This window comes from Parasteatoda tepidariorum, chromosome 9, assembly GCF_043381705.1.
Source record: "Parasteatoda tepidariorum isolate YZ-2023 chromosome 9, CAS_Ptep_4.0, whole genome shotgun sequence".
Lineage (NCBI taxonomy): Eukaryota > Metazoa > Arthropoda > Arachnida > Araneae > Theridiidae > Parasteatoda > Parasteatoda tepidariorum.
In genome coordinates this window covers 56874623-56900857 of record NC_092212.1, presented here as the reverse complement: position 1 = coordinate 56900857, position 26235 = coordinate 56874623, and the positions used below count along the sequence as shown (strand labels likewise).

The window sequence follows — 26235 nt, the reverse complement described above, 5'->3', positions numbered from 1 at the left end:
TATTTATTTTTATAGGCTTATAATAATACACCGCTTTGTAGTACTTATGTCATGCTATACCTATTAAAAAGCAAGTAAAAATAGTTAAATATTTGCAAAATTTACTTCGTTGTTATTTACAGTTTTTCTAATTATTTTAGCGTGTCTGGAGCAGTTAGCATTAGTTTCGCGAATGTTCGCAGGTTTTTGAAACATCAGCCGTTTAAAGCGTCTGTTCATGACTTGTAATGGGATTCGAATGTGGTTTACATTAAATGCCCTACCAACAATTTTACTTTGGCCCCAGTTGGGAGGAAAATTGTCTCAATATGGGTCCTAAAACACAGATGCCAACTTGCTCCGGACAGCAAATATATATTTTAAAGTGGTAGTTTATCAATTATGATTCTTGGTTTAATAAATTCAATTTAGTCGATTTTCTATTTCTAAATAATTCGTAGGCTTATATAATTCACCACTTTTAAGTACTTATGTCAAGCTTTGCCTTTTTAAAAGCAAGGAAAAATAGTCAGATATTTGCAAAATTTACTTTGTAGTTATTTACCGTTTTTTTAAAATTATTTTGGCGTGTCCGGAGCAGTTGGCATCTCTGCTAATATAAACACTCATCGAGGGATTAATATTTGGATGGGTATATTTTTTAATATTGGTCCTTCCCTTACAGGGCCAATATTGGCTTTTATGGGACCAATATAAGACCTCATATTGGCTGATTAATGAATATAAAATATCGGGGAATCTGACAATTCTATATTAGGGCCAAAATCGGCAGATAACGGCCCTTTGAATCCTTATTCGGCCATGATTCGCGAATATTGGTCCAATGAGGGCTCAAGTTATTTTGCTGCTAGTGTGTGTGGTTTAATTTAATTTTGACATGCAATTTTTTGACCAAGATAAGAAAAAAAAGTGCAATTAAAAAACACCCTCTGCTATATTTGATGAACACTAGAGCTCTATAAGAGTGTACACAAAGTTTAACTATATTAGAATACAGAACTATAAGTGTTGATTATTTTGGTCATAATTTGAAATTTATGTAAACTTTCAAAAAATGCCTTACATATATTCTTAACCATATGCTTTGAAATACGTAATTACTCAAGATAAATCCTTAGAATGCTCTAAAAAATAGTTAGACATGCTCTGAAATTAAGTGATTAAAATTTTTTAAGTTTAAAATTAGCCTTTAGTTATCCTTTTATAAAACATCAGGCCTGATTTTTGTGGATTATTTTTGCCTTGAAGGTGAGAATGCAATAGTAAATTTATTAAAACCAATATTCATGTAGACTGCAATAGTTTTAATTTCGATCATAATCGAGCCTTCTAATTTGAAAAGAAAAAAAGTATTAAATCTTATCTGCATGTCCGTATTAATGTGCGATATTCTTAAAATAGAAGTTGAGGATTCCTTAACTGCTATTTATAAAATATCGCAATTGAATTTAACTGATTCATAGCTTGAAATAAAAAAAAAATTATCATTTATGATCAAAATAATTTGAATTTGATATAATAGAGGAATGACTAAGATCTGAAATCTTTGCGCTTGAAATACTTTAAAAACTCTAATTAAACAAATGAAAGAAATAAAAAAAATACAAAATTTTCATACATAACTACCAATTTTAGAAAAAAAGAAGAGCCTTTTTTAATAACGAGTTCCGCAAATCGCAATAGCAATTAAAGGTAAATTTATTGTAAATGAGGTTTTATTGCCTTATTCTTTTATCCGTAATATTTAATGGGGAATGTTAATTAAATTATTATATTTGAAAAGTAAATACAGTGATAGGGCAACTCACGCGTGCAGCATCATTCCCAGGGACCTATCAAGACAAATTAAGGCTCAAGGCCCACAAAATTTTCCGGACCCCTAATAAAATATTTTGAGATTATTAATTCTTCTTTATTAATATCTGAGATTGATTATTAATTCTAGTTTCTTTCAGTATTTAAAAAAAGTAATATTGTGGACTTTCTACTAATTTTTGAGGCCTCCCTGAAAGTGTGGGCCCTAGACCCGTGCCTATTGGTCCTAGGCGATAATCAGACCCTGAGCATTCCCATCCTTTTAATCCGACCTTTTGATTCAATCTCGTCCTCTTTTAGTAAGATTGAATAACTAACTCAACCTTCATTATTATTATGAGGTGATAAATTTTTTAACGAGCTTTTATTGATAATTAATTATTATTGATTGCAAAAATTAAAGCTTACACGTTGTACTTCTTCTTACATCGAAGCTTAAATCTCAGACGTGAAATATTCACTTGTTGTCATCCGGGTCTTTTTTTTTTTAGTAGCTAGACAATTCAAAGATTTAGAAATTCGCCTTCATAGAATAGCCTATGCTTTTGCGCTTGGCCGCAGGTAAAAGAGATCCGTCTCAGATGACGTCGATCGGTGATGAAAGTTATAGTAAGTTTGTAACATTGACGTCATTGTGAGGTTAGAAGCTTTTGCTAGAAAGTACAAACCTGGCCCTACGACCCCAACTTGCACTTGTGATTATACGTAATACACCCATACAAAATGCGAAAATTCTTTTGTTTCATTAGGTCGGCAACCTTTTTCGATCAAGGGCCAGAGGCTTGTTGGAATCACGCTGAGTTGCTGGCTGTAATATTATATACCAGTTTATTTATAGATATCAAAAGAAAAGAATGAGTTAAAAGATAATTGTGAAGATCCTTCAGATCTGCTGCAGTTTTTTCAACAAAATTATATCCGTTTACTGTTAAAAAAAATTTACCATAAAATGATTTGTAGCGATCACTTAAATTATTAAAAAGAGGTAGAAAAATAATATAATAAGTAAATAAAAAAAAAGTATTTGCATTAAAAACTAATTGATGAGAGTAAATCAATCGTTTAATACTATGCTTAATAAAACTTTTGACTTCATTTTAAGTTCTATTGACTCAGTTGTAAATTTATAAAAGCAGTCTTAAAAAAAAAAAAAAGAAAATTCGAAAGACATTGCATTGCCAAAATTTTCGTATGAAAAAAAAATCTCTTTTATGGGGAAGGAACTGAAAGGCTCTAAGATATTCGTAGGAGTTTTTTTTTTTTTTTAAATCTTTAAATCAGGGCCGGATTACCCATTAGGCCAGACTAGGCCATGACCTGGGGCCCCTAATGATTAGGGGCCCCCTTAAAAATTTTTTTTGAAAATAAATTTTAAAAAATTAAGAAATTTTAATATTTAAAAAAAAATTAATATATTAAATTTTATATTATATTAAATTTTAAAATTTAAAAAAAAATCAATTTCAAATATATATTAATAAAATACGATAATTGTTTTAGTTTTAATTTAACAAAATAAAGTAAAATTTAATTTATTATTTATTTTTATTTTAAATTTGCTTTCTGAAATGAAAAGATATATAAATACTTTTATATTTGAATAAATAAAAATTATACGAGAATTTTTTTTTTATCGAAGGGCCCCAAAAATTTGAATGGCCTAGGGCCCCGCTTGCGCTTTAAGTAACTGTAAACAAGTATGATTTCTTGTTTACAATTTTCCATACCAATTTTATGAGATTATAATTTTTCTCTCAGACTAAAGAAAGGTTTTATAATTGAATTGGTATGTATCAATTGAAATTAACTGGTTTCAAAAAAATTGAGGCAGTTTTGTATCTCAACCGGAAGCTTAATGAACAAAAGCTAAATTAAAAATAAATTTTTTTTTAACCCTCTAAATAAATTTATTCTCACTTATTGATAAATTCATGTGAAATATAACACTTTGTCTCCTAATCCAAATTAATTCTCTGTCTGATTTTGAGACGAATTTTAGTGTCTAGATTTATGAATTTTGTTGCCATTAATAATAATAATAATAAATTTTGTTGCCAGTAATTAAAACTAAATTTTCTTATTATTGGCGGAAACAAATTTTAATTTTGAATTTGGTTATATGTTAGGATCAGTAGAGCATAAGTTAAGCTTCTAAGCTCTCGATATACAGATTTCACTATAAGCTTTAAAAACTGACCCCTTTTACTTCATTAGATGTTACCGTTTTTTTTTCTTATGTAGAGTTCCTGTTTTGCATTCGTTAGATGCATTGTTCATTGTTGTAATGTGCAACAAAATGTTCTATTCTATTCAATACAGTAAGAATTGAGGATTTCAATGTCGAGAACGTGTATAAACGCCATACGAACAATTCCATCATAANAATGTTTTATTATAATGTATAATGACTGTCTTGACGGTGATTTCAATATAAATATGAATGCTGCAGAAGGAAAAGCATTTTGTGAAACATGTACATAGGCAGGATCAGAAAACCAATCCGACGACAAACATCCATGGAGACAGTTTTTGCAACCCATGATTTGAAATGGTGTGGCGTTTAACGGAGTCAATAAAGAAAGAAGAAGAACAACTAAAAAGCAAAGGCGATCACAACTTTTTTTGTTGATTTTGTTTTGTTTTTTGAATTTTTTTTATTCTTTTGGGATTTTTATTGAAATTCATTCGTTGAAATCAATTCGTTGTTTTCATTGAAATTCAAATTTAAAATATTTCGAAATTAGATGGATTTTAGAATTTAGAAAAAATTTGATTATAAAAATGCACATATTATGTGGTTGATCTCAGTGGTAAACAAATTTTGTCAGTAGTAACAAGAACAAAAAAAAAAAAAACTGAGTAGTAAAAAATGTTCTCAGAGAGGTGTGCTGATCAGATAAGTGGAGGGAGGGGGTCTGTTTGCGCACCTATTTACAACATCTGGGTAAACCCGGGTTTTGACCTTAAGCGCCCCCACAACCAACTATTTGCACACTTTAAGGGGCCGCAGTTTGTGAGAAATCATTCCGAAGTTGGGACAGAAAATATTGATTGTATCCCGCATTATATTTATCGTTTGTTATCTCCCCCCCACCACAAACATCCGTCTAAAAACCACCAAAAAAGATGTGTCGCAGAAATAAATGTTTAAACATTTTGAAAAGTGAAAAATAGAAAAACATTTTTCCTTTATTAATTTTGTTTAAAACACAGTAAATGTGCGCTATAAAGACAATACACAATAAAGCTCATGAAATCCACATATATATTGTAGCGTGTGAAGCTATATTAAAGAACTGATCAATTTTTTTATAAAAAACTTTTATTCAGAAACAACACAAACAGTAAGAAATATGAATTACCCGTAACGGGATAGTGAAAAGATCATAAAACAAGAAAAACCCGTAACGTGATATAAGGAACTCAAATTCCAAACAAAAACTAATCTCAAGAAAACCAACATCTATGTCGTTCTAAAAATTGACTTCTAATTTTGTCGTCTGATTTTATTTTTTTAAATTTATCTCTTTAATTTATTTTATTTATGCTTTTGCCAGCCTGTTATTTTTAAATAATTTTACTTTTATTCATGCTTTTGCAAACCAATTTTTTTAAAAATATTTTTAGACTTTATAACATGCTTATGAGTAGCATGACAATTCACAATAGCTTATGAAATTGCCGTTAAAGCAAATCCAGCTATATATATAGCTAATCTATATATATATATATATATATTTCTTTTATTTAAAAGCTGCTTATTTTCAAAGAGTCATTAAGCTGTGCTTTATTTTCCCAGTGTTATTGATAATACGGAAAAAAAAATAAATAGTTTGGGTATTTTTTCGGTGTTTTTGTTAAAAATAAAGTTTTACGATTTAAAATTTAGAAGAAAAAAAATCTATGTATAAAAATGCAACTTATTAACTCGTTGGCAGAAACAAGTTCGTTATTTTTTGAAATTTTTTTTTAGAATTTTAAAATATTGCTTACAAATAATTTCACTATTAGTTTCAGTAGATTAAAGCGCGTATAAATCACAAAAAAAACGAAAAATCACTTTGAAGTATTAAAAAAATATATGAAACGTTCTTTATAATGAATCATTGAATAAATGATTCATTGTGAAGGTTTCAGTACCTTGTTTATTCAAAGATTCATAAGTTGAAATGAAAGAATAAATAATGGCTTCTTATACCCAAAATTTAGGATAAATACTACTTCCTGTATCATGAACTTGAACGATTTATAAAAATGAAAGTAAATGAACGTAAGTGCTCATCAACATAAAACTTGTTTCTCTAAACCCTTAAGGGCCTTTTCACTCTTTAATAATGTTGAGATTCAGACAATGTTGTCATACTTTCATTGTTTACATACTCGTTGTTCATGACCTCCTAAATTGCATCTTCTTTGTTAAACTTCATACCTGTTTCAGCCTTAAGTTTTCCGGGGGAATTTTATCAAGTTATGAGCTTGCGTGCCTGCTTGACAGAACTCAGCCGTGACGAGAAAGTTGCGTTTTTAATATCATCATTCCCTTTTCACTGCTAAAATTTTAATCAGTAATAGGCCTAGTTATTGTTTATTAATTATTTTAACCTCATGAAGACAGGGAAATATTGATTACCATATTTTTTAATTTAAGAATTGTCTCTTTAATTTAACTATAGTATATATAAAAATCTAATGATGGTGCCGCAGTTTCCATTGTTATCGGTAACTTTTTATTGGTTGGAAAAATCACATCGTAGGATCCAGTTATCCCATATTAATTTCAGTACATTTTTTTTGCAGCTATCATTTGCATAAAATTAATAAAAGTCCGTATGGTTTTGTTTCTTATAAAATATTTTTGTACATCAAATTTGAAGGTATTTACCTGTACTATTTATTTTCCTTATTTTACTCTGCTATTATGTTTTTAATTTTGCTTGTTTACTAAATTAATAGTTTAAAACTAGAGTTATTTCTTTATTATAACGTAATACTATGATATTACCTTATTACGCTACATCAAGATAAACTCATTTAAGTCGGTTTCTAAACGTTTTAACCGTTTTAGAATTATTTGTTTTTTGGTGAAAATTATATCAATCTGCAATTATAAGTTACCATTAAAGAAATTAGTCAAAGGATTTAGAACTTAACGATGAGCTTCATGCCTAATGTGATGCACGCACGTATTGTATTTAATATATCAGGCTGTTTGGTAAGCGAAAATAGTGAATTACGTTTGGGAATTCACCAAAATTCTTACAACGGCCGGGAAATTCTGGTTGGTAGGGCACTGGGCCCATGTCCAAGAGGTCGTGGGTTCGATTCCCGCCGGCCGAAGACTCACCCTGTAGTAAATGGTAACTGAGACACGTTAAATCTGTCGGGTTGAAAAGTCCTCCTTGTTCCCGTAACAGATCAATACCTCTGGGGGTACTGATCCATGAGCTTCCATGTCTTCTGGATTGGATTAAAAAGCTACGGAGTTAAACATTAGTAGTCTTAAACCCAAAATTGGGTCGGTTGTTCAACGACAGATATACACTGGTTATCATAAATTAAGGAAAATTCACAAAAATCGCGATAACTCAAGAAATTACACATGGAATTTTATGAAACTTACCCACAATNAATTTGAAATGTTATTTAAAAATGATTACTAAAGAAAATTATTTATTTTTACTTATAGATTTTAATCGAATCAATCATATAGGATATAGAATCACACGAGATCTTTCATTTACCAATCAAATTTGACTCAGAAACATTTTAAAGAAATGAATGTTAGACGTGGGCAGTTGGGGGCACCCGCGTATGCAAACATAATACTTTATAGTACTTATATTGTAAGTGAATAATTTCAACTTTCTTAGAAAAAACTGTTTTAGGCTATGAAACAACAATTACTATGGAGAATTATATTGCAACTAGTTTAGTTAGGACAGCGAACAAGGGGCTTAGCCAGCACCTCCTAGATGAGAGAAAGCCTTCGCACGGGTTACCACAAATGAGAAATCCGATTCTTTAGTAGTCTGAACTTTAACATCGTTCTTATTTAACCCCACTGCGCAGTTTATTAATTCAGTTTAAGTCCATTGTACCGCATGATTCAGCAAAGCGGCTACAAACGCAAGAAGAGCAGTAGGTAATATTATAAAGAATAAAGATCAAGAATTGCTTAGAAAGCAACTCATGGCTGAAAATGCACGACACTAGGAGCGCTTCTCTATTCAGTTCTTAGTCTTAGTATTAGTAATTCAGTTTTAGTCCATTGTACCGCATGATTCAGCAAAGCGGCTACAAACGCAAGAAGAGAAGTAGGTAATATAATAAAGATCAAGAATTGCTTAGAAAGCAACTCATGGCTGAAAATGCACGACGCTAGGAGCGCTTCTCTATTGTGAGTTTTCTCTATTTATCTATATATTCAGACTCGCAACAGCTTCAAATCTTTGAGTTTAGCAAAAAGTTGTAAAATGTACAAGCAAAAAAAAAAAAAAAAAAAAAAAAAAAAAAAAAAAAAAAAAAAAAANAAAAAAAAAAAAAAAAGGATTATAGCAATAAAGTAGTTGAAAATTAAGGTAGTATTGTTCAGGATAGTTCTTGCTTAAAAATGCTTGACAGAGAAGATTTGTATTGCATCCGCATACGCTTAGGATCCAATTGATCCTTTTCGTTGCTACTGATGCATGTAAAAATTGAACCAATGAGATTCGAAAGACTTCATTTCTGTTTTGCTTTATGCTTATGCCATCGGATGAAAAGAAATTTGCTTTATTTTATTTGCTTTCTACTCGATTTTTTAACTAAGTACGTATAAGCGTTTTATATAATATAGATATAATAACTGTACAAATATTTATCTGAAAAGTATTTACCATCAACATCTAATATTTTTTAGCGATAATTAGCACTCACCACAGAAAACTGTGTAGTCACAATGCAATATAGTACGAAAAAAAAAGGAAGACTTATTTGTCCTTAACTTGACGTAATAAAACAATAGGTAAAAAAAGTTTGAAAATTTGGCGTTGAATATTGGCAATAACCGTAAGTATTTTCAAATGCTTTAATTAACTGATTTGACACATGGCATTTAAGTAAAAAATTTCTCGTATACTCACTGATCTGATCACTACTTTCGTTTTTTTCACTTACGCTTTTCTCTTATCTTAAAAATTTTGTCTTTTTCCTGAAGATTTGTTAAATAAGATCCATGATTTCTACATTACGTTACTAATACTGTTTGTCTTGACTAATTTCGAATTCTAATCTTTGTTCTCGTATATGAATGTGATAAGAAAGAAGACTTAAGTAGAATGTTACAGAATTTGGATGATGACATTGTGTTGCAGGCCTAGTCTATAGAATGCTCTCTTCAAAAAAAAAAATAGTATTACGTACTTCCCATTTCCGCAAAGGTCGAAAAACTCGACGATAGCCTGAAGCACCACCACTTTAGCACTCTATGTTATTTCCAGATGCATCGACAGAAACCTTGAAAAAATATTGCTCAATAACTTCCTCCTGCGAGGTTCATGGTCGATGTAATGAAGTACACACCTGTGCTGTTCTAATCTGTAAAGATGCGTTGTTGGGTGTGGGCCTTAGGTAGAATTTCGTCTCAAAATCGTACATAAGAGATTTGTTTCTGAACTTGCATAACTGTTAGGAAATCTCATGTTTGACATTGACACGTGTAAAAGAAATATAATTTAGCAACTAATTAGTTTGTTTTGTTAGTGCTTTTACTTTTAGAATTTTAGACAAAACACATTCTACGTTATAAATTTTTTGGAAAAATTTTTAGTTATTTAATTTACTAATTAGTGCTATTTATACTTACAACGTATTAATGTGTTTTTTCTTTTATATTTATTCTAAGTAAGCCTATTAATGTTTTTTTTCTTTCAATGCTGTGGTTGTTTTACTAATTCACTTAGGTTAGAAACATCTTTTGATAAATACACTAATATGAAATCTTACGTAATGTTTTCACTTAAATATAATTTATGTCTTATAATGTTTCCATTGTGAAAATGGGAAGTTCAAAATAAAGAATACCAGTTTTACACTTGCATTTCTGAGTAAAATATAATATCTTTGTTTGCTATTTGACGTTTTTTTACCACAAACTCTCGAAACTCGAAATTTCGAAACCATTTTTAATCGAATAATATCGTCAAACCTTATAAAAACACGGGGTTCTACTGGAATTTATGATTAGTCCATTGTGGGACATTAAAGCACTAATAAACATAATGTGTTGTAAAAAGAAAAACACAATTATAGAATTTAATTTTATATAAAATTCAAATTTGTATTTTAAGTGCACAATTTTGCCTAATAACTTCTCTTAGAAAATTAGATTTTTTTACCTCCTGTGTCTGTCAGATGTATTTAAAAGTATCTTCTAAAAAGTAAAATTGGTGTTCTTTTGTTAAAGTTGTTTTTTCTTCTTATAAAAACAAAGAGCTTAAGTAATTCTCTCTTAATAACAGAAATTATTTTCTCTTTATTTTAATAGGTTCTTGAGATTAGGATTTATTAAGATTTAAAAGGCTCTTTATTGAGTTTTGAAACAAGTCATTTCTCCATGATGTCAGGCATGAGCCAAAACAAAGTTATTTTTTTTATTTAGCTATTTTCTTGATATGAATTATGTATAGTTAATGGTTGATCCAGTGCTCTTTTATATTAAAAACATTGATACACTGTGTGCAAATTTACTGTACTTTATAGTTGAATCCTTTTTTCCACGTGAATACCATCCTCTTAATTTTGATTACGTGAATATAGCATATATACACACTTTATTAGATGACAAAAATATCGCGATACTAAAAACCGCATTTATAGTACAATCTTGAAAGGATTTTTACAGTATACAAAATAATCTCTACATTTTCTTCTTGTAAAATTAGTTACATATTTTTGCTTCCTGTCATATTATAGAACTCCAAATCTGATAGTACCAGGGATGTTTGCGTTAGTTTTGAAACTATAGGAATTAGTTTCTGAAATTCTACTAATTTATGGAATTATATAAAAACTGTCACAGTATTCCCCCTCCTCTATTATACATACCATGCTTTATTTTGTTTTGTAAATGGTAGTGCGAAAGATACATTCCTATTAATTTTATTTATTTTAGATTTCAAGTGAAGCTGTTGTAAAAGCCTACATACAACGCATAGGTCAGATAAATGGACTTATTAATGCTGTTGTAGAAGGTAGATACACAGAAGCTGTGAAAGATGCTAAGTTCGCTGATCAGTTGATAAGATCTGGCAGGCTCTCTGAACAACAAATCGCTCAACAGTTGCCGCTTTTAGGTGTTCCTTTTACTGCAAAGGAAGCACTCGTCATTAAAGGTGAATTAAAATTATCTTTTCAACATTTTGTTACTTTTTTCAACAACAACAAAAAAAAAAAGGAGAAAAAAAACAGCAATTAAATTTTTAACTTAATAAGCTGGACAGATGGTGAATGGATAAAACAAGTTTGGATTAAAAATTGTGATCATATTATTAATATATCTTTTTTATAGTAGGCTTACCGGACAAAAAAATTTTCACCCTTAGGCGGGAATCCTTAAGAGCTTCATTTAATACCGTGTTTCTACACATCTAAACTTGATACCGGTCTGGATTCCGTTATTATTACTAGAAAGACTGAACAATGCCTGCATACCTAGAAAGTCCGAAGGGGCCAGATTATTGGTCTGTAGACCAATTAGATATCCAAAATCTTAAAATATAATCATAATTAATTCAATCAGATATATATTAGAGACTTGGCCATCAAAATTCTATGGTTGGATTTGATTAGCGAAAATATTTGATTAAGCGGAACTCTGACTTTTCAACTACACATTAGTTTCTTAGATGATTGAGTTGCCTTTAGTCTAAGAATAATAATTGAACACATATTGAAATGCTCTATTTTTTTTTTTAATGGAAGTGGGATAGTACTAATATCTACTATTGGGTACCTTATACCCAAACTTATTAATTACCAAACAAAAATTTTATTATTTTTTCGATTACTTTATTTAAGTTTTATCTGAGCTCAGAGCTCATTCATTTCTTCTCCATTTTAAACAGAGTTTATTGTCATATTATTGTCAATGGGAGTCTATTGCCAATCCTATTTTTGAGCCCTTTCATTCCACTTAGTTCGATTTTCAACCAATTAAACTCCTTTTCTCGTCAATAAAAATTCTGACTGATAATGTCTATTTTCTGACTTGTTCAAATTTTAATAGGAGCTCTTTGTACGATGACATTACGAAGTATAGTTGCTGCTTCTAGAGTTCTGCAGTCAAAATGAATCGCCATTTTATCAACAATCGAAATTTTGTCCTCTGGCCGACCTCAACTAACAGGCGCAAAACAAAAAATAAATAAAAATGGAATGATTTTAAAAAAAGAAATAAATTAAAAAATAATAATAGTATAAGATAGCATGACAACTAATAGTAATACAGAAGAAAAAATGTCATCGCCGAAAGGCAATCACAGGTTACCCATTGGCAAAATGGTTGTTGTCTAATTTTTTTTTCCAGTCTACGTTCTTTGGCTTTAGCTTTTTCAACCTCGGTAAGTTGGCTTCGTTATTTTCCTTGCTTCAACTCTAGCCTTTGGGACCGCGTCAATCAGTTTAGGACCCTCTTTATATGTGATATTCACCTGAATTAGTATTGAAAACGATCCAGTTTGAACTGCAGGTTAGAATTTCTGATTCTTAATTAANCCGAAAGGCAATCACAGGTTACCCATTGGCAAAATGGTTGTTGTCTAATTTTTTTTCCAGTCTACGTTCTTTGGCTTTAGCTTTTTCAACCTCAGTAAGTTGGCTTCGTTATTTTCCTTGCTTCAACTCTAGCCTTTGGGACCGTGTCAATCAGTTTGGGACCCTCTTTATTTGTGAAATTCACCTGAATTAGTATTGAAAACGATCCAGTTTGAACTGCAGGTTAGAATTTTTGATTCTTCATTAAAACAATAAAAACAAAAATGCCGTTCAAATGATGAAATTCTCTTTTATTCACAACTCTAGAAGTATTTATGAGATTTCTCTGGTCCCATATCTCAAAAATAAACTCACCAAAATTGAAAGTTAGAAAAAGAATTCTAAAAAAATTATCAAACAGCAGCGGTCGCCATAGTAACGCACGCAATGACGCAATCAAACTCAAAAGAAGACCCATTTTGCCAAGGTAATAATTTAATTAAAAAAAAAGAACTACTTTTTTTAAGCAGATTAAAAAGGAGGAAATATTATTTTTGCAAGATCTAAAACAAGAAACGCAATGCGTATCACTATCGTAATAGCCGTCGATTATTATCGAAAAATTCCTCCACGTCTTTCGAAAGTAATGTAAGTTAGCATTCCCTGAAAGTTTTTTGTATTTGGACTTGCCAGTAGTAAATTAATTTTTTTCCCTTTTAAGCTACGTGAAAAACCGTTCAAAATGTCGAAATTAACAGTTTAAGATTTTTCGTATATTTTTTATATTCCTTTTCGAAAAAATTTACCCAATTCATTCAGCAATACTGATAAAGCTCTAGATATTTAAAAAAATTCTTTTTCTTAGAAATGTTTGTATTTGAAAGTAACTATGATTTTAAATGGAGACAATTGTATCATGTTTTTTCAGTTTACGTTTTTCTTGAAGAATTTCATTTTGTCTCGTTTTTAGGTCTTCCTAATACTTGTGGTCTGGTGTGCCGTAAGGGCATAATTGCGAGCGAAGATTGTGAACCAGTTCAAAGATTAAGAGCTTGTGGAGCCATTCCTCTAGCCCTAACCAACACTAGTGAGATATGCATGTGGTGGGAAACTTATAACAACCTTCATGGAAGAACCAGCAATCCTTATGATACTACACGCACAGTCGGAGGAAGCAGTGGTAAGTGTATAGTTTGTCTAAGCTAAGAACTCTCCCCTCCACAAAGTTTGTGGCCATCTGCTGCTATGGAAACAAGAATAGCATAGTCATATCTCGTTACCATAGTCACCACCACGGGTACAGACGATTTGTTAGGGGAGTTCTTTCTTTAGAGAAACTATATCTCTTTTATCTGTTGTGTAATGACTAAATAGTTTTGAAATATCTTTCACAAAATTTGTTGCAATGACGGCCCAATTTGGAAGTATATATATATCGTGCGTGTAAAAAATCCTTTCATTCCAAATTTTTATGTTGTAACTAGCTGAATACCCGTTCTTCGTACGGCGTGAATTAAAAAGAAAAAAAAAAAGTCAGTATTGAATAACATTACGAAATCATGTACCAAACTAAAAGTCATGTATCGACACAATTAATAAAATTAAAATGACTTTATTTATTATTATTTGCTGCTCTTCCCGGTGGCTTTACGTTATCAGATTAAGCAAAAAAAATTTTTTCTTCTACATAACACTATTATCACTTGTCACTGAATTTTTTGAGTTTAAGTATCCCTCCGAAGACTTATGAAAGAAAAATGGACAGCACAGAAATGTGTATGTAAGCAAATAGAAAAGACATTTAATGCGTTTTTAGAAAAATGAAAATGGATATAGTATTTAATTCCGTTTTTCCACTTTTTTGCGCATTTCTTTCAAAAAATAACATAATGAATTCAATTAAGTTCTAATGCCTAGATTGTTTCGTAATTTTTTTTTTCTACCAGGAGGCTAATCCCCTTGCACGCGCTGCTGACCAACCCCTTGATTGCTTTACATTCATCATTATATTTTTCTTAAAAGTAGATGTTATCCACAAAAATACAGAACAATCTGTCAATAAAATATGTAGTTATCAGAAGGTTTTGTTAGGCCATTTTGTTAATAATTTAATCCTAACGGAAATGAATCACCTGGATTTGAAAAATAATCATCTGTAATTGAAAATTAAACGTAGGAACTCATATCGTGTGATTCAGTAAGACGTAATTTTATTCATTAACGAGGCTTATATCATTATAACAAAAGATTTAACTCGCACGAATTAAATTTTTGCATTTTTAGAAAACTGTCTATTTTCATCCTTTCCTTTCAATCAATTAAGAGACGCTGAACCATTTAACTGAATTCATTATTGTTGCTCTTTTTTAAATTTAGTTTAAAAACACCAGTGTCTATTAACAAAAGCAGTTTTTAATTAACAAGAATCGGATTAATCGAGATAAGGATAGTAGATCAGAGATATATCTTCGATTGGCACTTTCCCGATATTCCCTACACTATATTTTATTTTAATTTTATAACCGTCGTTGAACAACCAACCCAATCTTTTTTTTTTTTTTTTTTTTTTTTTAGTTNTGTGTTTACGACTACTAATGTTCAACTACATAGCCTTGTAATTTTGAACCCAATCCAGAAGACGAGAACTCCTGGATCAATTATTGGGAGAAATGTGCCTTCGTGGAGGACTTTTTGATGGAGCTCACCCGCATTTGCGTTACATAGAGAGGAAAACCACGAAAACCTCCCCTAGTTTGCTTGACAGCAAGGGGACTCTAAGCCATGATCAGTCTACCACTGAGGATATTGTCTCACTGCGTCGGTGCAAGCCGGGTGCGGAATTCATCTCGACCAGTCATCGCTGGGATTCGAACCCAGTTCACCTTATTGGGAGGCGAACGTTCTACCCCCTGAGCCTTCGCAACTCTGAAAAAAAAAAAAAATCTTTGCTGGGAATATTGTAGGGGGAGACGTGGTGACTCAGTGGACAGAACGTTCGCCTTCCAATGAGGTGAACTTTGTTCGAATCCCAGCAATGGCTCGTCAATACGAAATCTGCATCCGGCTTGCACTGATCACAGTGCTGATGTGAAATATTCTCTGTGGTAGACGGATCATGGATTAGAGGCCCTTTGCCGTCTGTTGCAGATTGATTCAGTGGCGAATGGGTGCAATAAATAAATAAACCATATAATAACAAACAAATTTAATAATAAAAACAATAAATCAATATGATACAAAATGGGGCTCGCCAATGAGCCATCCAGTTCAATCCATTGCCTGCCACATAAGTGATTACAGAATTATTGCGAGTGACTACAACGCCCTCTTTTGGTCGGGTAGAAATTCGTAACACCATCAGGCTAACCGTGGGAGTTTCTCCTGGTCTTCCTCTCCATGCAATGCAAATGCGGGTTTGTATCATCAAAAAGTCCTCCACGAAGCCAATTTTACTCCAATACTTGATCTAAGAGTTCCCTTGTCTTCTGGATTGGGTTCGAAATTACAAGGCTACGTAGTTGAACATTAGCAGTCGTGAACCCAAAATTGGGTCGGCTGTTCAACGACAGTTAGAAAAAAATTATTTTTTTTTCAAGATTAAGTTTCATTGCCCAATATTCCGTACAATGAAGTTTTTTTTTAAAAGGTTAAAGTAAAATTTGTTTGTCATAGATTGATTTATTCAATATAAATAAACTATCTATATTTTTTTGTTTTGTTTGATCGCCAAGTTGGTAACATTAATGGAAAAAAAATAGAAGTAAAATAAAAAATAATAGACTGTTTCTTATTTGGCGTCAAGATTGATTTAAGAAACTGAACTAAAATATTCCCGATTTATTAAAATTTATAAATCGCAAGCCAAATAATCTTATCTATTTTTTCTCAATAGCTTGCGGCTTTCGGAGCGTCATAGTTATGCGTAATTTCATGAAAAAAACAGGCGTCTTTTAAAAAATTCAATATAAATGCTAAGATTTATATCTGACTATATCAATAATTTTTTTTTGTTACTTTCGGCATCAACTAAAGGACGAGTATGAAAATAAAAACCTTGGGATCGTTAAATACATTTTTCTTGGAACAATATTTTAAAACGAAAAATGAAAAACTAAGAAAAATTTGCGAAAAAAACTTTTTAAAATTACAATAACTTTTGAACTTTCGAAAATAACTCTCTCAGTGCGTAAATAAAAACAGACCTCTCTCGGCACGTCAAATTTAAATTCTATTTTTATCATCTCTGTGAACTGCTGAGTGGTCCATATTTTATTTTTTACTAAAGGTTTCTAGAAATAGTTTCTGAATTATTAACTATTTTCACCCCCAGTCCATTGCACTCTTTTTGCGTTTTCCCACATACGTAATTTCAAGTTTCTAAATCTTAGTTTTAGCGTAGGAAAACAAAAAGTAACGAAATATAGAATACCCAAAACAGCGACAGCGGCGTCGTTAGCAACATTTTATTGTAGCGAGAAATCTTTTTTCCCCCCCATCAAATTTAAGTTTTTTTTTCCGAGTTATCACCGTTCTTATAAATTTATAATAGTGATACTAACAGTGTACAATGCGCAAAAGAAAAAGAAGAAAAAAACCCGGACTATTCTGAATAATTTTTGATCTAATGATCGGATCTTCACGTTCTAGGACTCAATTTTAATGGTTCAAAAAGGTGACCTCAAATATGTTAATTATTGCAAAAGATATTTTACGTTAAGAAATCAGACACAAAAACTCATTTTTTCTGAACAAGCATACCTTTTTTACAATGGATTCGGATATCTGACCCCCAAAATACAGAGGGTAACCTCAATCAGTGAAATGTGGTCCCCATAGTTTGATTAGGAGAACGAGTCAAAGTTTGGATCGCCTAATATTAATTTTATTTTTTGCGTATTTCGCCAGATCTCCACAACTTTTTTAACAAATTGAAAAATTTTTGCCCACAATTATAAAATTCTTTTATCCAAAGATAATTCCATGCAAAAAAAGAATGTTAGTAAATATTTATTATTTTTCATTTAATACCAGTCGAAAAATTTTTGAGTTCTAAGGTATACAATTTTTTTACATAATTTTAAAGTATCTGATTTCACATGGCAAAATACAAAATTTGATTCGAAGGTTGAATAGTTCCGGAAAAATCGAATTTCCAATATAATTTTCTAAACTTCGATTTCTCAGGAACTATTCAACCAATTTTGCTCAAATTTTGTATTTTGTCAAGTAAAATTAGATATTTTTTTTTAAATGATGCAAAAAATTGCGTTGTGCATTGCATTTATGCAATTGCAAATGTGTTGAAGTGTTCAAAAATACAATAAAATATCGAAGTTTGTTTCATTTTAGTCATTTTTATTTAAAAATAAGAAAGACTCAAGAGGAAACTGTTTATTATTTTTTTTCCCCGTGAAGTTTTCATAAGATTAATGGCACGTGGAGACAAAAAATTTTTCTGATACCGGAAATATTTTTATTTCATGATAAATGTTTCTCATGCTCTTAAAAATTGTTTCGCAAAAAAAGAAAAAAGAAGAGTTTTAAAGAAATTTACACAAAGTCACACTTATGTAACTCAATGACGACTCAAAAGATACAATTGCAATGCAATGAACGAATGAACTCAGCCGTATCGTCTCCGAAATGGGAATCGCGTGACGGGGGCTTCGCTTCGTAATACGTAATTTATTTTATTTTATTATCTGCATTGAATAGCAGATCCTTTTGTGAGTTTATGACTATCAATGTTCAACTCGCAGCCTTGTAATTTTGAATCCAATCCAGAAGACAAGGGGACTTCTGGATCAAGCATTCGGACGAACTAGCCTTCGTGGAGGACTTTTTTGATAGACCGCATTAGCGTAGAACTAAACCGCATTAGCGTTACATGGGGATTGAAACCACGAAAACCTTTTATGGTTAAACCAACGGCAAAGGGGATTGTAACCCATGATCCGTCAACCACTGAGGATATTTTACGTCATCACTGTGGTTGGTTCGAGCCGGGAGTAGAATTCGTATCAACCAGATTCGAACCTGGGTCGAATTGGGAGGTATATGCTGCAATTGGTAATACGCTGGTATAACGCTGAATACCCTGAGCCAGCGCTTCTCCATATGGCATAATTGTTTTTATTGCTTAAAAAAGTTAGTAAAATTCCAAATCTATTTGCTTCGAAAAGTTTGGTTTTCACTCTTTAACATTGAAAAGTCGCATTTTGAGTGCCTTTTTGATTTGCCCATTTTCTTAAATACGCACTTTTTATTTATGTCCATTTAAATAAGCATTTAAAGATGTATATTCACTTATTTACACGAGCATTTTGAGCTATGCCCTCTTTCTAATAGAAAACAAAAGTCTCTGAGAGAACTCTAATAATCTCTTTTAAGTCCCAAAAGGAACAAAAAAGAGAATTTTTTTTAAATAATTGGTGAGGTAAAAAGGTGAGTTTTTAAATGTTCTGTTAAAATTTTTTTCGCCAGTCTTTTAGTTTTCGGAGGGCGCTGGTCAGCTTCATTATGAGTTATGCCCAAAATAAATAAATAAATAATAATAGTAAAAAATTCTCCTAACTTGTTTTTTCCGTAACATTCTTTCGTACAAAAAGTAACCAGTTTTACAGAGACTTAATTCTGCATATTCTGTCTGTAGCTTGGCCTTCATAAAAGCTTATTTAATTTCTTACGTTGACTCTTTTTTTTCTACTTTCTTACTTTATTCATTTGAACACCATTATCACTATATTTTGCTTCTACCATGATATTGTTTCATACGCAAGGACGTCAGGTACGGGGGCACATATCTGCATTCAGATTATTCTACATCGTAAGCGATTGACCATTTTTTTATTTTTATTTTTCGATCTTTAGTTTTATTAAGAAGAACTACAAAATTATCATTGTAACTTGCTTGCACAGCGGTATTGTTTCATGTACAATGCGCAAAGGGGGGAACGCTGAACCTGAATAACTTTTGCTCTTATGATCGGATTTTCACGTACTTTCAATATAACAATATAAAAACAATATGAAAAGAGAACACTTTTAAGGTTAAATATTTAAATTCGTAAGTATGATTATCGAAGGTATTAAACTATGACATCTTCTGCGTCAAATTTATAAGCAATTTTACAGTGTCTTTAAAGGATAAAAAAAATTGGAAACGTGTGTTGGGGTAATAAAAGAATCAGAAATATTAAGAGAGGGTTACAAGTTAAAACAAAAATACTCGGAACTAATACATACCAATAAGTAAGCCTAACTGTCCTTATATATATTTTTACCATGGCGCATTTTTAAAGCTATTTCAAAATATAAATTTAAGGAATGTTCAAATGCTTTCTGATTAAATTCTTCATAATTATTAACATTCTTATCAATAGATTTTGCAATAATTTGTTGTCTCTTTTAACAAGATTGTAAACAATATGAATGCGAACAATCTATCGTGGCTGGAACAATATATGTCGTAGTATAGACCAGCAGTCCCCAAATTTTTTCGTCTATGGAAACCTAAATCGGAATTCGGCTATGAAAACCTGATCGGCCGGTGTTTAGCAGAAACCTGACTTTATAAATCAAGCACGTTAGCAATTGTGAAAATATTAACCAATGAAAATATTCTTTTTTTCAGTGTTTTAGTTATTATTCATGAAAATAATCAAAATGTTAACAAAATATTGGATTATTGACGGAACATGTTGTAAATATAATTGCAAATTAATCGTAATTGGATATATAAAAAAAAAAGTCCTAACTTTTCCATAGGACCTTAGGATTCCAAAAACCTCAGGTACGCGAAACATTATTTGGGAACAGCTGGCACTATAAACAATGCTTAAGGGTTTGTTTGCCACGAGTGTAATATAAGTAATTGAAAAGAAAATATTGGGAGTACGAATTAGTTTGGTCCGTTTTTAAAAGATGGGTCTGGCTGTTATGAATGTTTCATAGTGACAGCTGGTTTCGGTGCTTTCAGAGAGGTTAGACATTTGTCAATATTCAGTTTATATCACTTTAGCTTTCACACAAAAACCCTGTTTTTTACTTTGTTGAATATGTCAAAATTTGTGGTAACTAAGCAACATTTGCGAGAGGTTTTATGCTTCTGCTTTAATTGGAAGAAAAGTGCAGCTGAAGGACATAGAATGCTTGTAGAAGTTTATGGTGACAATGCTCCAACTGATAAACCATGTAGGGAATGGTTTCAACGTTTCAAGAATGGTGTTGTATACTATGAGCTGCTACAACCTGGTGATTCTATAACGGGTGATCGGTATAGGCTACAGTTGATTCATTTGAGCAGTGCATTACGAGAAAAACGACCGGAATACGTGCAAAGACATGACAAAGTTATTCTTCTGCGTGATAACGCTCGGTTTCATGTCGCAAAAAATTATTTGGAAACGCTCAAGTGATATATTTTACCGCACCCGCCTTATTCGCTGGACATTGCTCCTTCTGATTACTGGTTGTTCCGACGGAGGCAGCATGATTTGGCAGGTCACCTGTTCACTTCTTTCGCAGAAATCGAAAATGGCTCCTAACTTGGATCGCCTCAAAAGACGAGACATTTTTTTCGAGATGGAATTCGAAAATTACCTGAGAGGTGGGAAGAAGTAGTAGCCCAGAGATGGACAATACTTTGATTAATCTGCTCATTCATTTTGTTCTGAAATAAATTCATTTTTGACCACAAAAAAAAAAACGGACCGAACTAATTTGTACTCCCAATATGTACTGTTCGAGCCGCGGTGGCTCAGGAGATAGAGCAGTGGCTTCCCATTGAAGTAACTCAGGTTCGAATCCCAGCAGCTGCTTGTTGATACGAATTCTGCTCTGGGATCAGGCCGACTACATTGCTGACGTAAAATATACTCAGTGGTAGACAGTGAATTGGAATTTCCTTGTCGTGGGGCTAATCATGAGAGGTCTTTCTCTCCCGCAAATGTGGGTTAGTTTCGTCAAAAAAGTACTCCACGAAGGATAGTTTGTCCCAATGTCTGATTCAACCTTGTCTTCTGTGTTGGGTTAAACATTACAAGACTACGGAGTTGAACATTGACAGTCGTAAACTCAGAATCAGGTCGGCTGTTCATCGCCGGTTATAAAACATGTACCGAATTTTTTTAACGTGTTAATTTTTGCAGGTGGTGAAGCTGCACTGATTGCTTCTGGCGGTTCAGTTATAGGAGTGGGAACTGATTTAGGAGGAAGCATTCGTCTCCCGTCTTTCTTCACTGGGATTTTCGGACACAAACCATCTCAGGGTGAGTATGTCGCGTTCGGAAACAGAAAGGTATGATTATTGTTTTTAAAGTTACAAAATAAATATGGCTAAATCGTGGCAGGTATGGTTCTTGCTTACAGATGCGTCAAACAGCTGTTTGAAATATATATTTGCTTTCTAGCTGCGCTTACTAAGATGCTTTTCAAATTACTTATTGTTGGCATGTTTGATTCTTAACACTGTATAAATTGAGTGAAATGTTAAAATGTTTATTTGAAATATTTTTGAACTAAGTATTTATTTGAAAATTAGGTGTTGAAAAATTTTCTTTTTTTTGCTGCAAGAAACTTTAAAATGAATAATTATAACTTTATTTATCAGCTCTAAATGTTATTTTATATTTAATTAATTGAGATTTAATTTCAGTGAATTATCTATGAAATATAGAAATTTCTTTAACTATTTGTAAACATATATGTCTCATTGTGAAATGCTTAAAAAGAAATGTTTTTTTTTAAAGTTTCAATGATTAAAAAATTATCTCAAATCTTGGCGAGAAAATGTCCTAGATTAAAACTCATTTCATTACATATCAAAAATAAATCTCACTTGCATTGCGAAAATTAAACCAAAATAGATTAAAATGAACAATTAACGCAACCTCAATTACGTAGGAATATTTTACTACGTTTTTATTAACTCGCTTTAATGTCTGAGGGTGAAATCCAAATTTCAACCACTTTCTGGTTAACTAGAGGGATAAAATTTCAGTTGCATTTCTGTCTCAGACAAGTTTCAATCACCCCTTTCTAACGATCAGCAGAAATTTATCCCTAAACGAAATTAGGTATTTGACGATAAAAATTTCGGGCCCATCTAAGGAAAGAGACTGATTGTGGCAATGTCTGTCACTAGATGAGTCTTAACTTAGAAAAAACTAAATTGCAGAATTAAAATAAAATAAAATGAAATGAAAAAAGCTTTTAAAAGTATTTTCGAGTTGACTAAAAAGAAGAAAGTTATTTATGTCAGATCTAAGATGAGAAACATAAGGTGTATCACTTTCGAGTAGAAATTTTCGGTAGTGATTGAAGTTTATGGCAAAGATAATATGCTTTAGGTTTTTTTTTTAATTGTTTTTAAATTTTTTTTTACACCGATAATAAAATAAAATATTTCATTTGAAAAAACCAAAGTTTTTTAAATTTTTATTTTATGCATTTTAAACACCTTTAATATTTATAGACCAATGCTCTAATATATTTTTGAGTTGTGACGATAGGTTATTAAATATTATTTTCGTAGGATTGGTAGTGCCTAATTTTTCGTTTAAAGTATTATTATATCCTCCTTTAAAAAAAGGAAAAAAACGACTTTTATTCCGAACTTTAACTTTTCAAAAAATGTAATGCAAGAATTTCTCCAATAATTTGATTGAAATTTCATATGTATAGTCTTAAGTTTCTAGAACTGAGTTGTCAGTAATTGGAAGCCATAATTGCGTTTTGTTTTATTTTATACTTTAACATGTTAATCCTAAAATATTTTTATTATATTAATGCATCTTTATCAGGATATGTACCAAGTGAAGGGCAATATCCTCCAGCTTTAGATGAAATTGGACGGTATGCCGTTGTTGGCCCGATGGGGCGTTATGTTTCTGATTTGAAATTGTTACTCTCTGCTCTTGTTGGACCAGAAGGTGTTTATCGTTTGAAACTAAATCTGCCGGTAATGTTTTTGTTGTTTAATGTTTTGTAATGTTGGTATTAGTTCACATTTATTCATTTTCATTTAAAAGTTGTGTATTTTTTGAATTAGGATAATAAGGAAATTTAAATGTACTTATATATACATCGAATTTGTTAAATTAGTCGCTTTTATTTACTTGCAGTGCAAAGAAGTTATTAACTCATACTTTTTTTAAAAATATAAATAACTTCAAAAAGCTCTTTAACTTTATTTTAAAATTTAGGTTGAACTTCAATCAATAAAAGTGTATTACATGTTGGATGATGGGGGATCACCTGCTCCTACTCCTGTTTCTTCCGAAATTAAGGAAGGAATCAAACAAGTGAGTTTTCTTATTTACAAGGCATAATTAAAACATATCTGTAAGTTCCTGAAGAAAAAACGGAGCAACTGACAATTTTGTTTTTTAAAATGAGTTGATTAAATTCGTTATTCTAACGATATGAATTTACACTTCATAATTCAACGTACTTGAAAATCGATTATTTTTAGAGCTAGTCAATTAAACGTCTCAATACATAAAAAATAATAATATTTCAAACATGATTCTCCTGCAATTATATTTGTCCGTTTAATCTTTACTCAAAAAAAGTAAGAAAAACCCCCTAGTGATTTGCCTGTGCCATACGGTTATATTATTAAATTGGCGAATGTCCCAAAAGATATACGATTAAAAATATTAAGATCAGACAAAAGTAAAATCTCATTTTAAAGCCTTGAAAAAGAATTGCAGATTTGTTATACGGCAAGATTGGCATAATAACACTGGACACATTTGTCATGGGACGCAATTGTGGCGAGACACAATTGATATGAGGCATAATAACGAAAATAGTTCCTTATCAACAGTATGTCATTAAGTGTTTAGAGGCTATTTACAAAATTTGCCCTTCAACTCACCAATTATTTTTCTTTACAGCCAATTCATTAATCAATGTTAATACAAACATATAAAATATACAATTCATATTTTTAATTGCTTTTCAAGTTTGAGTGTGTTAAGAACAATCTCCATGGCAACTTTGCATGATTTGAGATGTTTGCAAAATACATTGAATGTCTTTCCACGAAACAAATCTAATATTAATATGTTAGGAACGAGATAATATTCCTGATATCATTCTTAGTTTTATCTCGTCTGACGGCTCAAAACCCAAACAGCCTTCTGATCGGTTGGCCTTAGCTCTGCCTGGCAAGTAGTCTGTCTATGCGCTACACTATCGATATTACCACAACTATGCCGTTGGTCACAAAATTGTGGCAGAATATTCTGTCTGATCCAATTGTGACACTTCATGACCTCTAGACCGTTGTTTGCGTGTTTTACTTTTAATTATATCACAATTTAATAGTAAAATTGTAAGATGTTATTTTGAAATTGTAATAAATTAAATAGTTGTTTGAAAATTTCAAGATTGCTTTGTCGATTTACAGATTACAAGTATGCTTGGCATGGAAGGTCTAGTCGTTGAGGAAGTCAACTTGAAATATCCAAAACTTGGATTTCTCATCTGGCTTTCTTATTTATCTACTGTCAAAAACCAGCGTATCTCCACACTCATGAAGGGCAACGTAAAAGTTAAGGAAGACGGTCCCTACCTAGAAATGTGTAAATGGTTTGGAGGAAAATCGGAACACACATTCCCAGTGATCTTAAATGCGTGTGCCCAAGATCATCTTGCTCCTCTGTTTCAAAAGCCTTTAGATTTTCTCATGCGTTGCGGGGATCATCTTAAAGCTGAGTTGCTGAGTATGCTGGAAAACGAGAACGCAGTCTTCATTTATCCAACATTTCCTCATGTTGCCCCGCACCATGGACAAATGCTGGCCAATCTCTTCAATCTCAGCTACACGACTGTTTTCAACGCTGCTCAGTTACCTTGCACTCAGTGTCCCATAGGTTTTAATTCTTCCGGTTTACCATTTGGTGTCCAAGTCGTGGCTGGACCAGGTAATGACAGATTGTGTCTTTGCATTGCAGAATATATTGAAAAGAAACTGGGTGGTTGGAAGCCTATACAATCTTGAAATTTTTTTAACCATTTTATATATGTCAGTCAAATGTGCTGTAACGAAATCGTGCCAGTTGGCTAGGAATTTTAAACTGCCTTTTGAAGGTGAATTCTAGAAATGAAGCAAGCCAGGTGGATAGCTTGGTGCCATTTATTGTGCCATTGAATCGAGTTGTCAGTGATGTTGTATTGTATTCAGTTTAAGAATTACATACTTTATTTTGCATAAGTTTAATTATATATTTATACATATGTAATATAACAGTATTGTACAGTCAGTTATTTTTATGTGTGTATAATAAACATTACTCTAGTGGCACTAAATAATATTTTTTTTAAAAATTGTAGCAGCATTGCATGGAAAGTGCAGAACAGCAAACATTGTAAACAATTATTTTATGGTAAGGGTGATCTTAAATTATAACTTAAATAGTATAATTATATAATCTATCATATATTTAAAGTTAAACATTATGGTACTATGAGTTAATAATTTTTATTTAATCAAAAATATTTTAATAGATCTAAAATATAAATTTTATTAACAGCAAATTTGTTCTTCAAATAATGTAGTTGCTATAATTTTTTTTAATTGAATATTTAAAACTATTTTTTAACAATATTGAAAATACTTGTAGTGATATTGTTTTTCTGTATTTCTTTACAGTTTTTAAAATAAAAGTTCCTATTAATTTA

The 26235-nt window shown here is 31.4% G+C and overlaps 1 protein-coding gene across 1 annotated transcript in view; it reads left to right on the top strand.

The window, feature by feature from the left end:
• LOC107436409 (fatty-acid amide hydrolase 2-B) overlaps positions 1-26235 on the top strand; it is a 40834-nt gene extending 14599 nt beyond the window's left edge. Inside the window, exons 2-7 of the mRNA XM_016048120.4 lie at positions 10967-11186; positions 13517-13726; positions 21696-21815; positions 23349-23506; positions 23751-23849; positions 24962-26235. Coding sequence (XP_015903606.1) covers positions 10967-11186; positions 13517-13726; positions 21696-21815; positions 23349-23506; positions 23751-23849; positions 24962-25555 — 1401 coding nt within the window. The 3' untranslated portion in view covers positions 25556-26235. The remainder of the gene's footprint in view (positions 1-10966; positions 11187-13516; positions 13727-21695; positions 21816-23348; positions 23507-23750; positions 23850-24961) is intronic.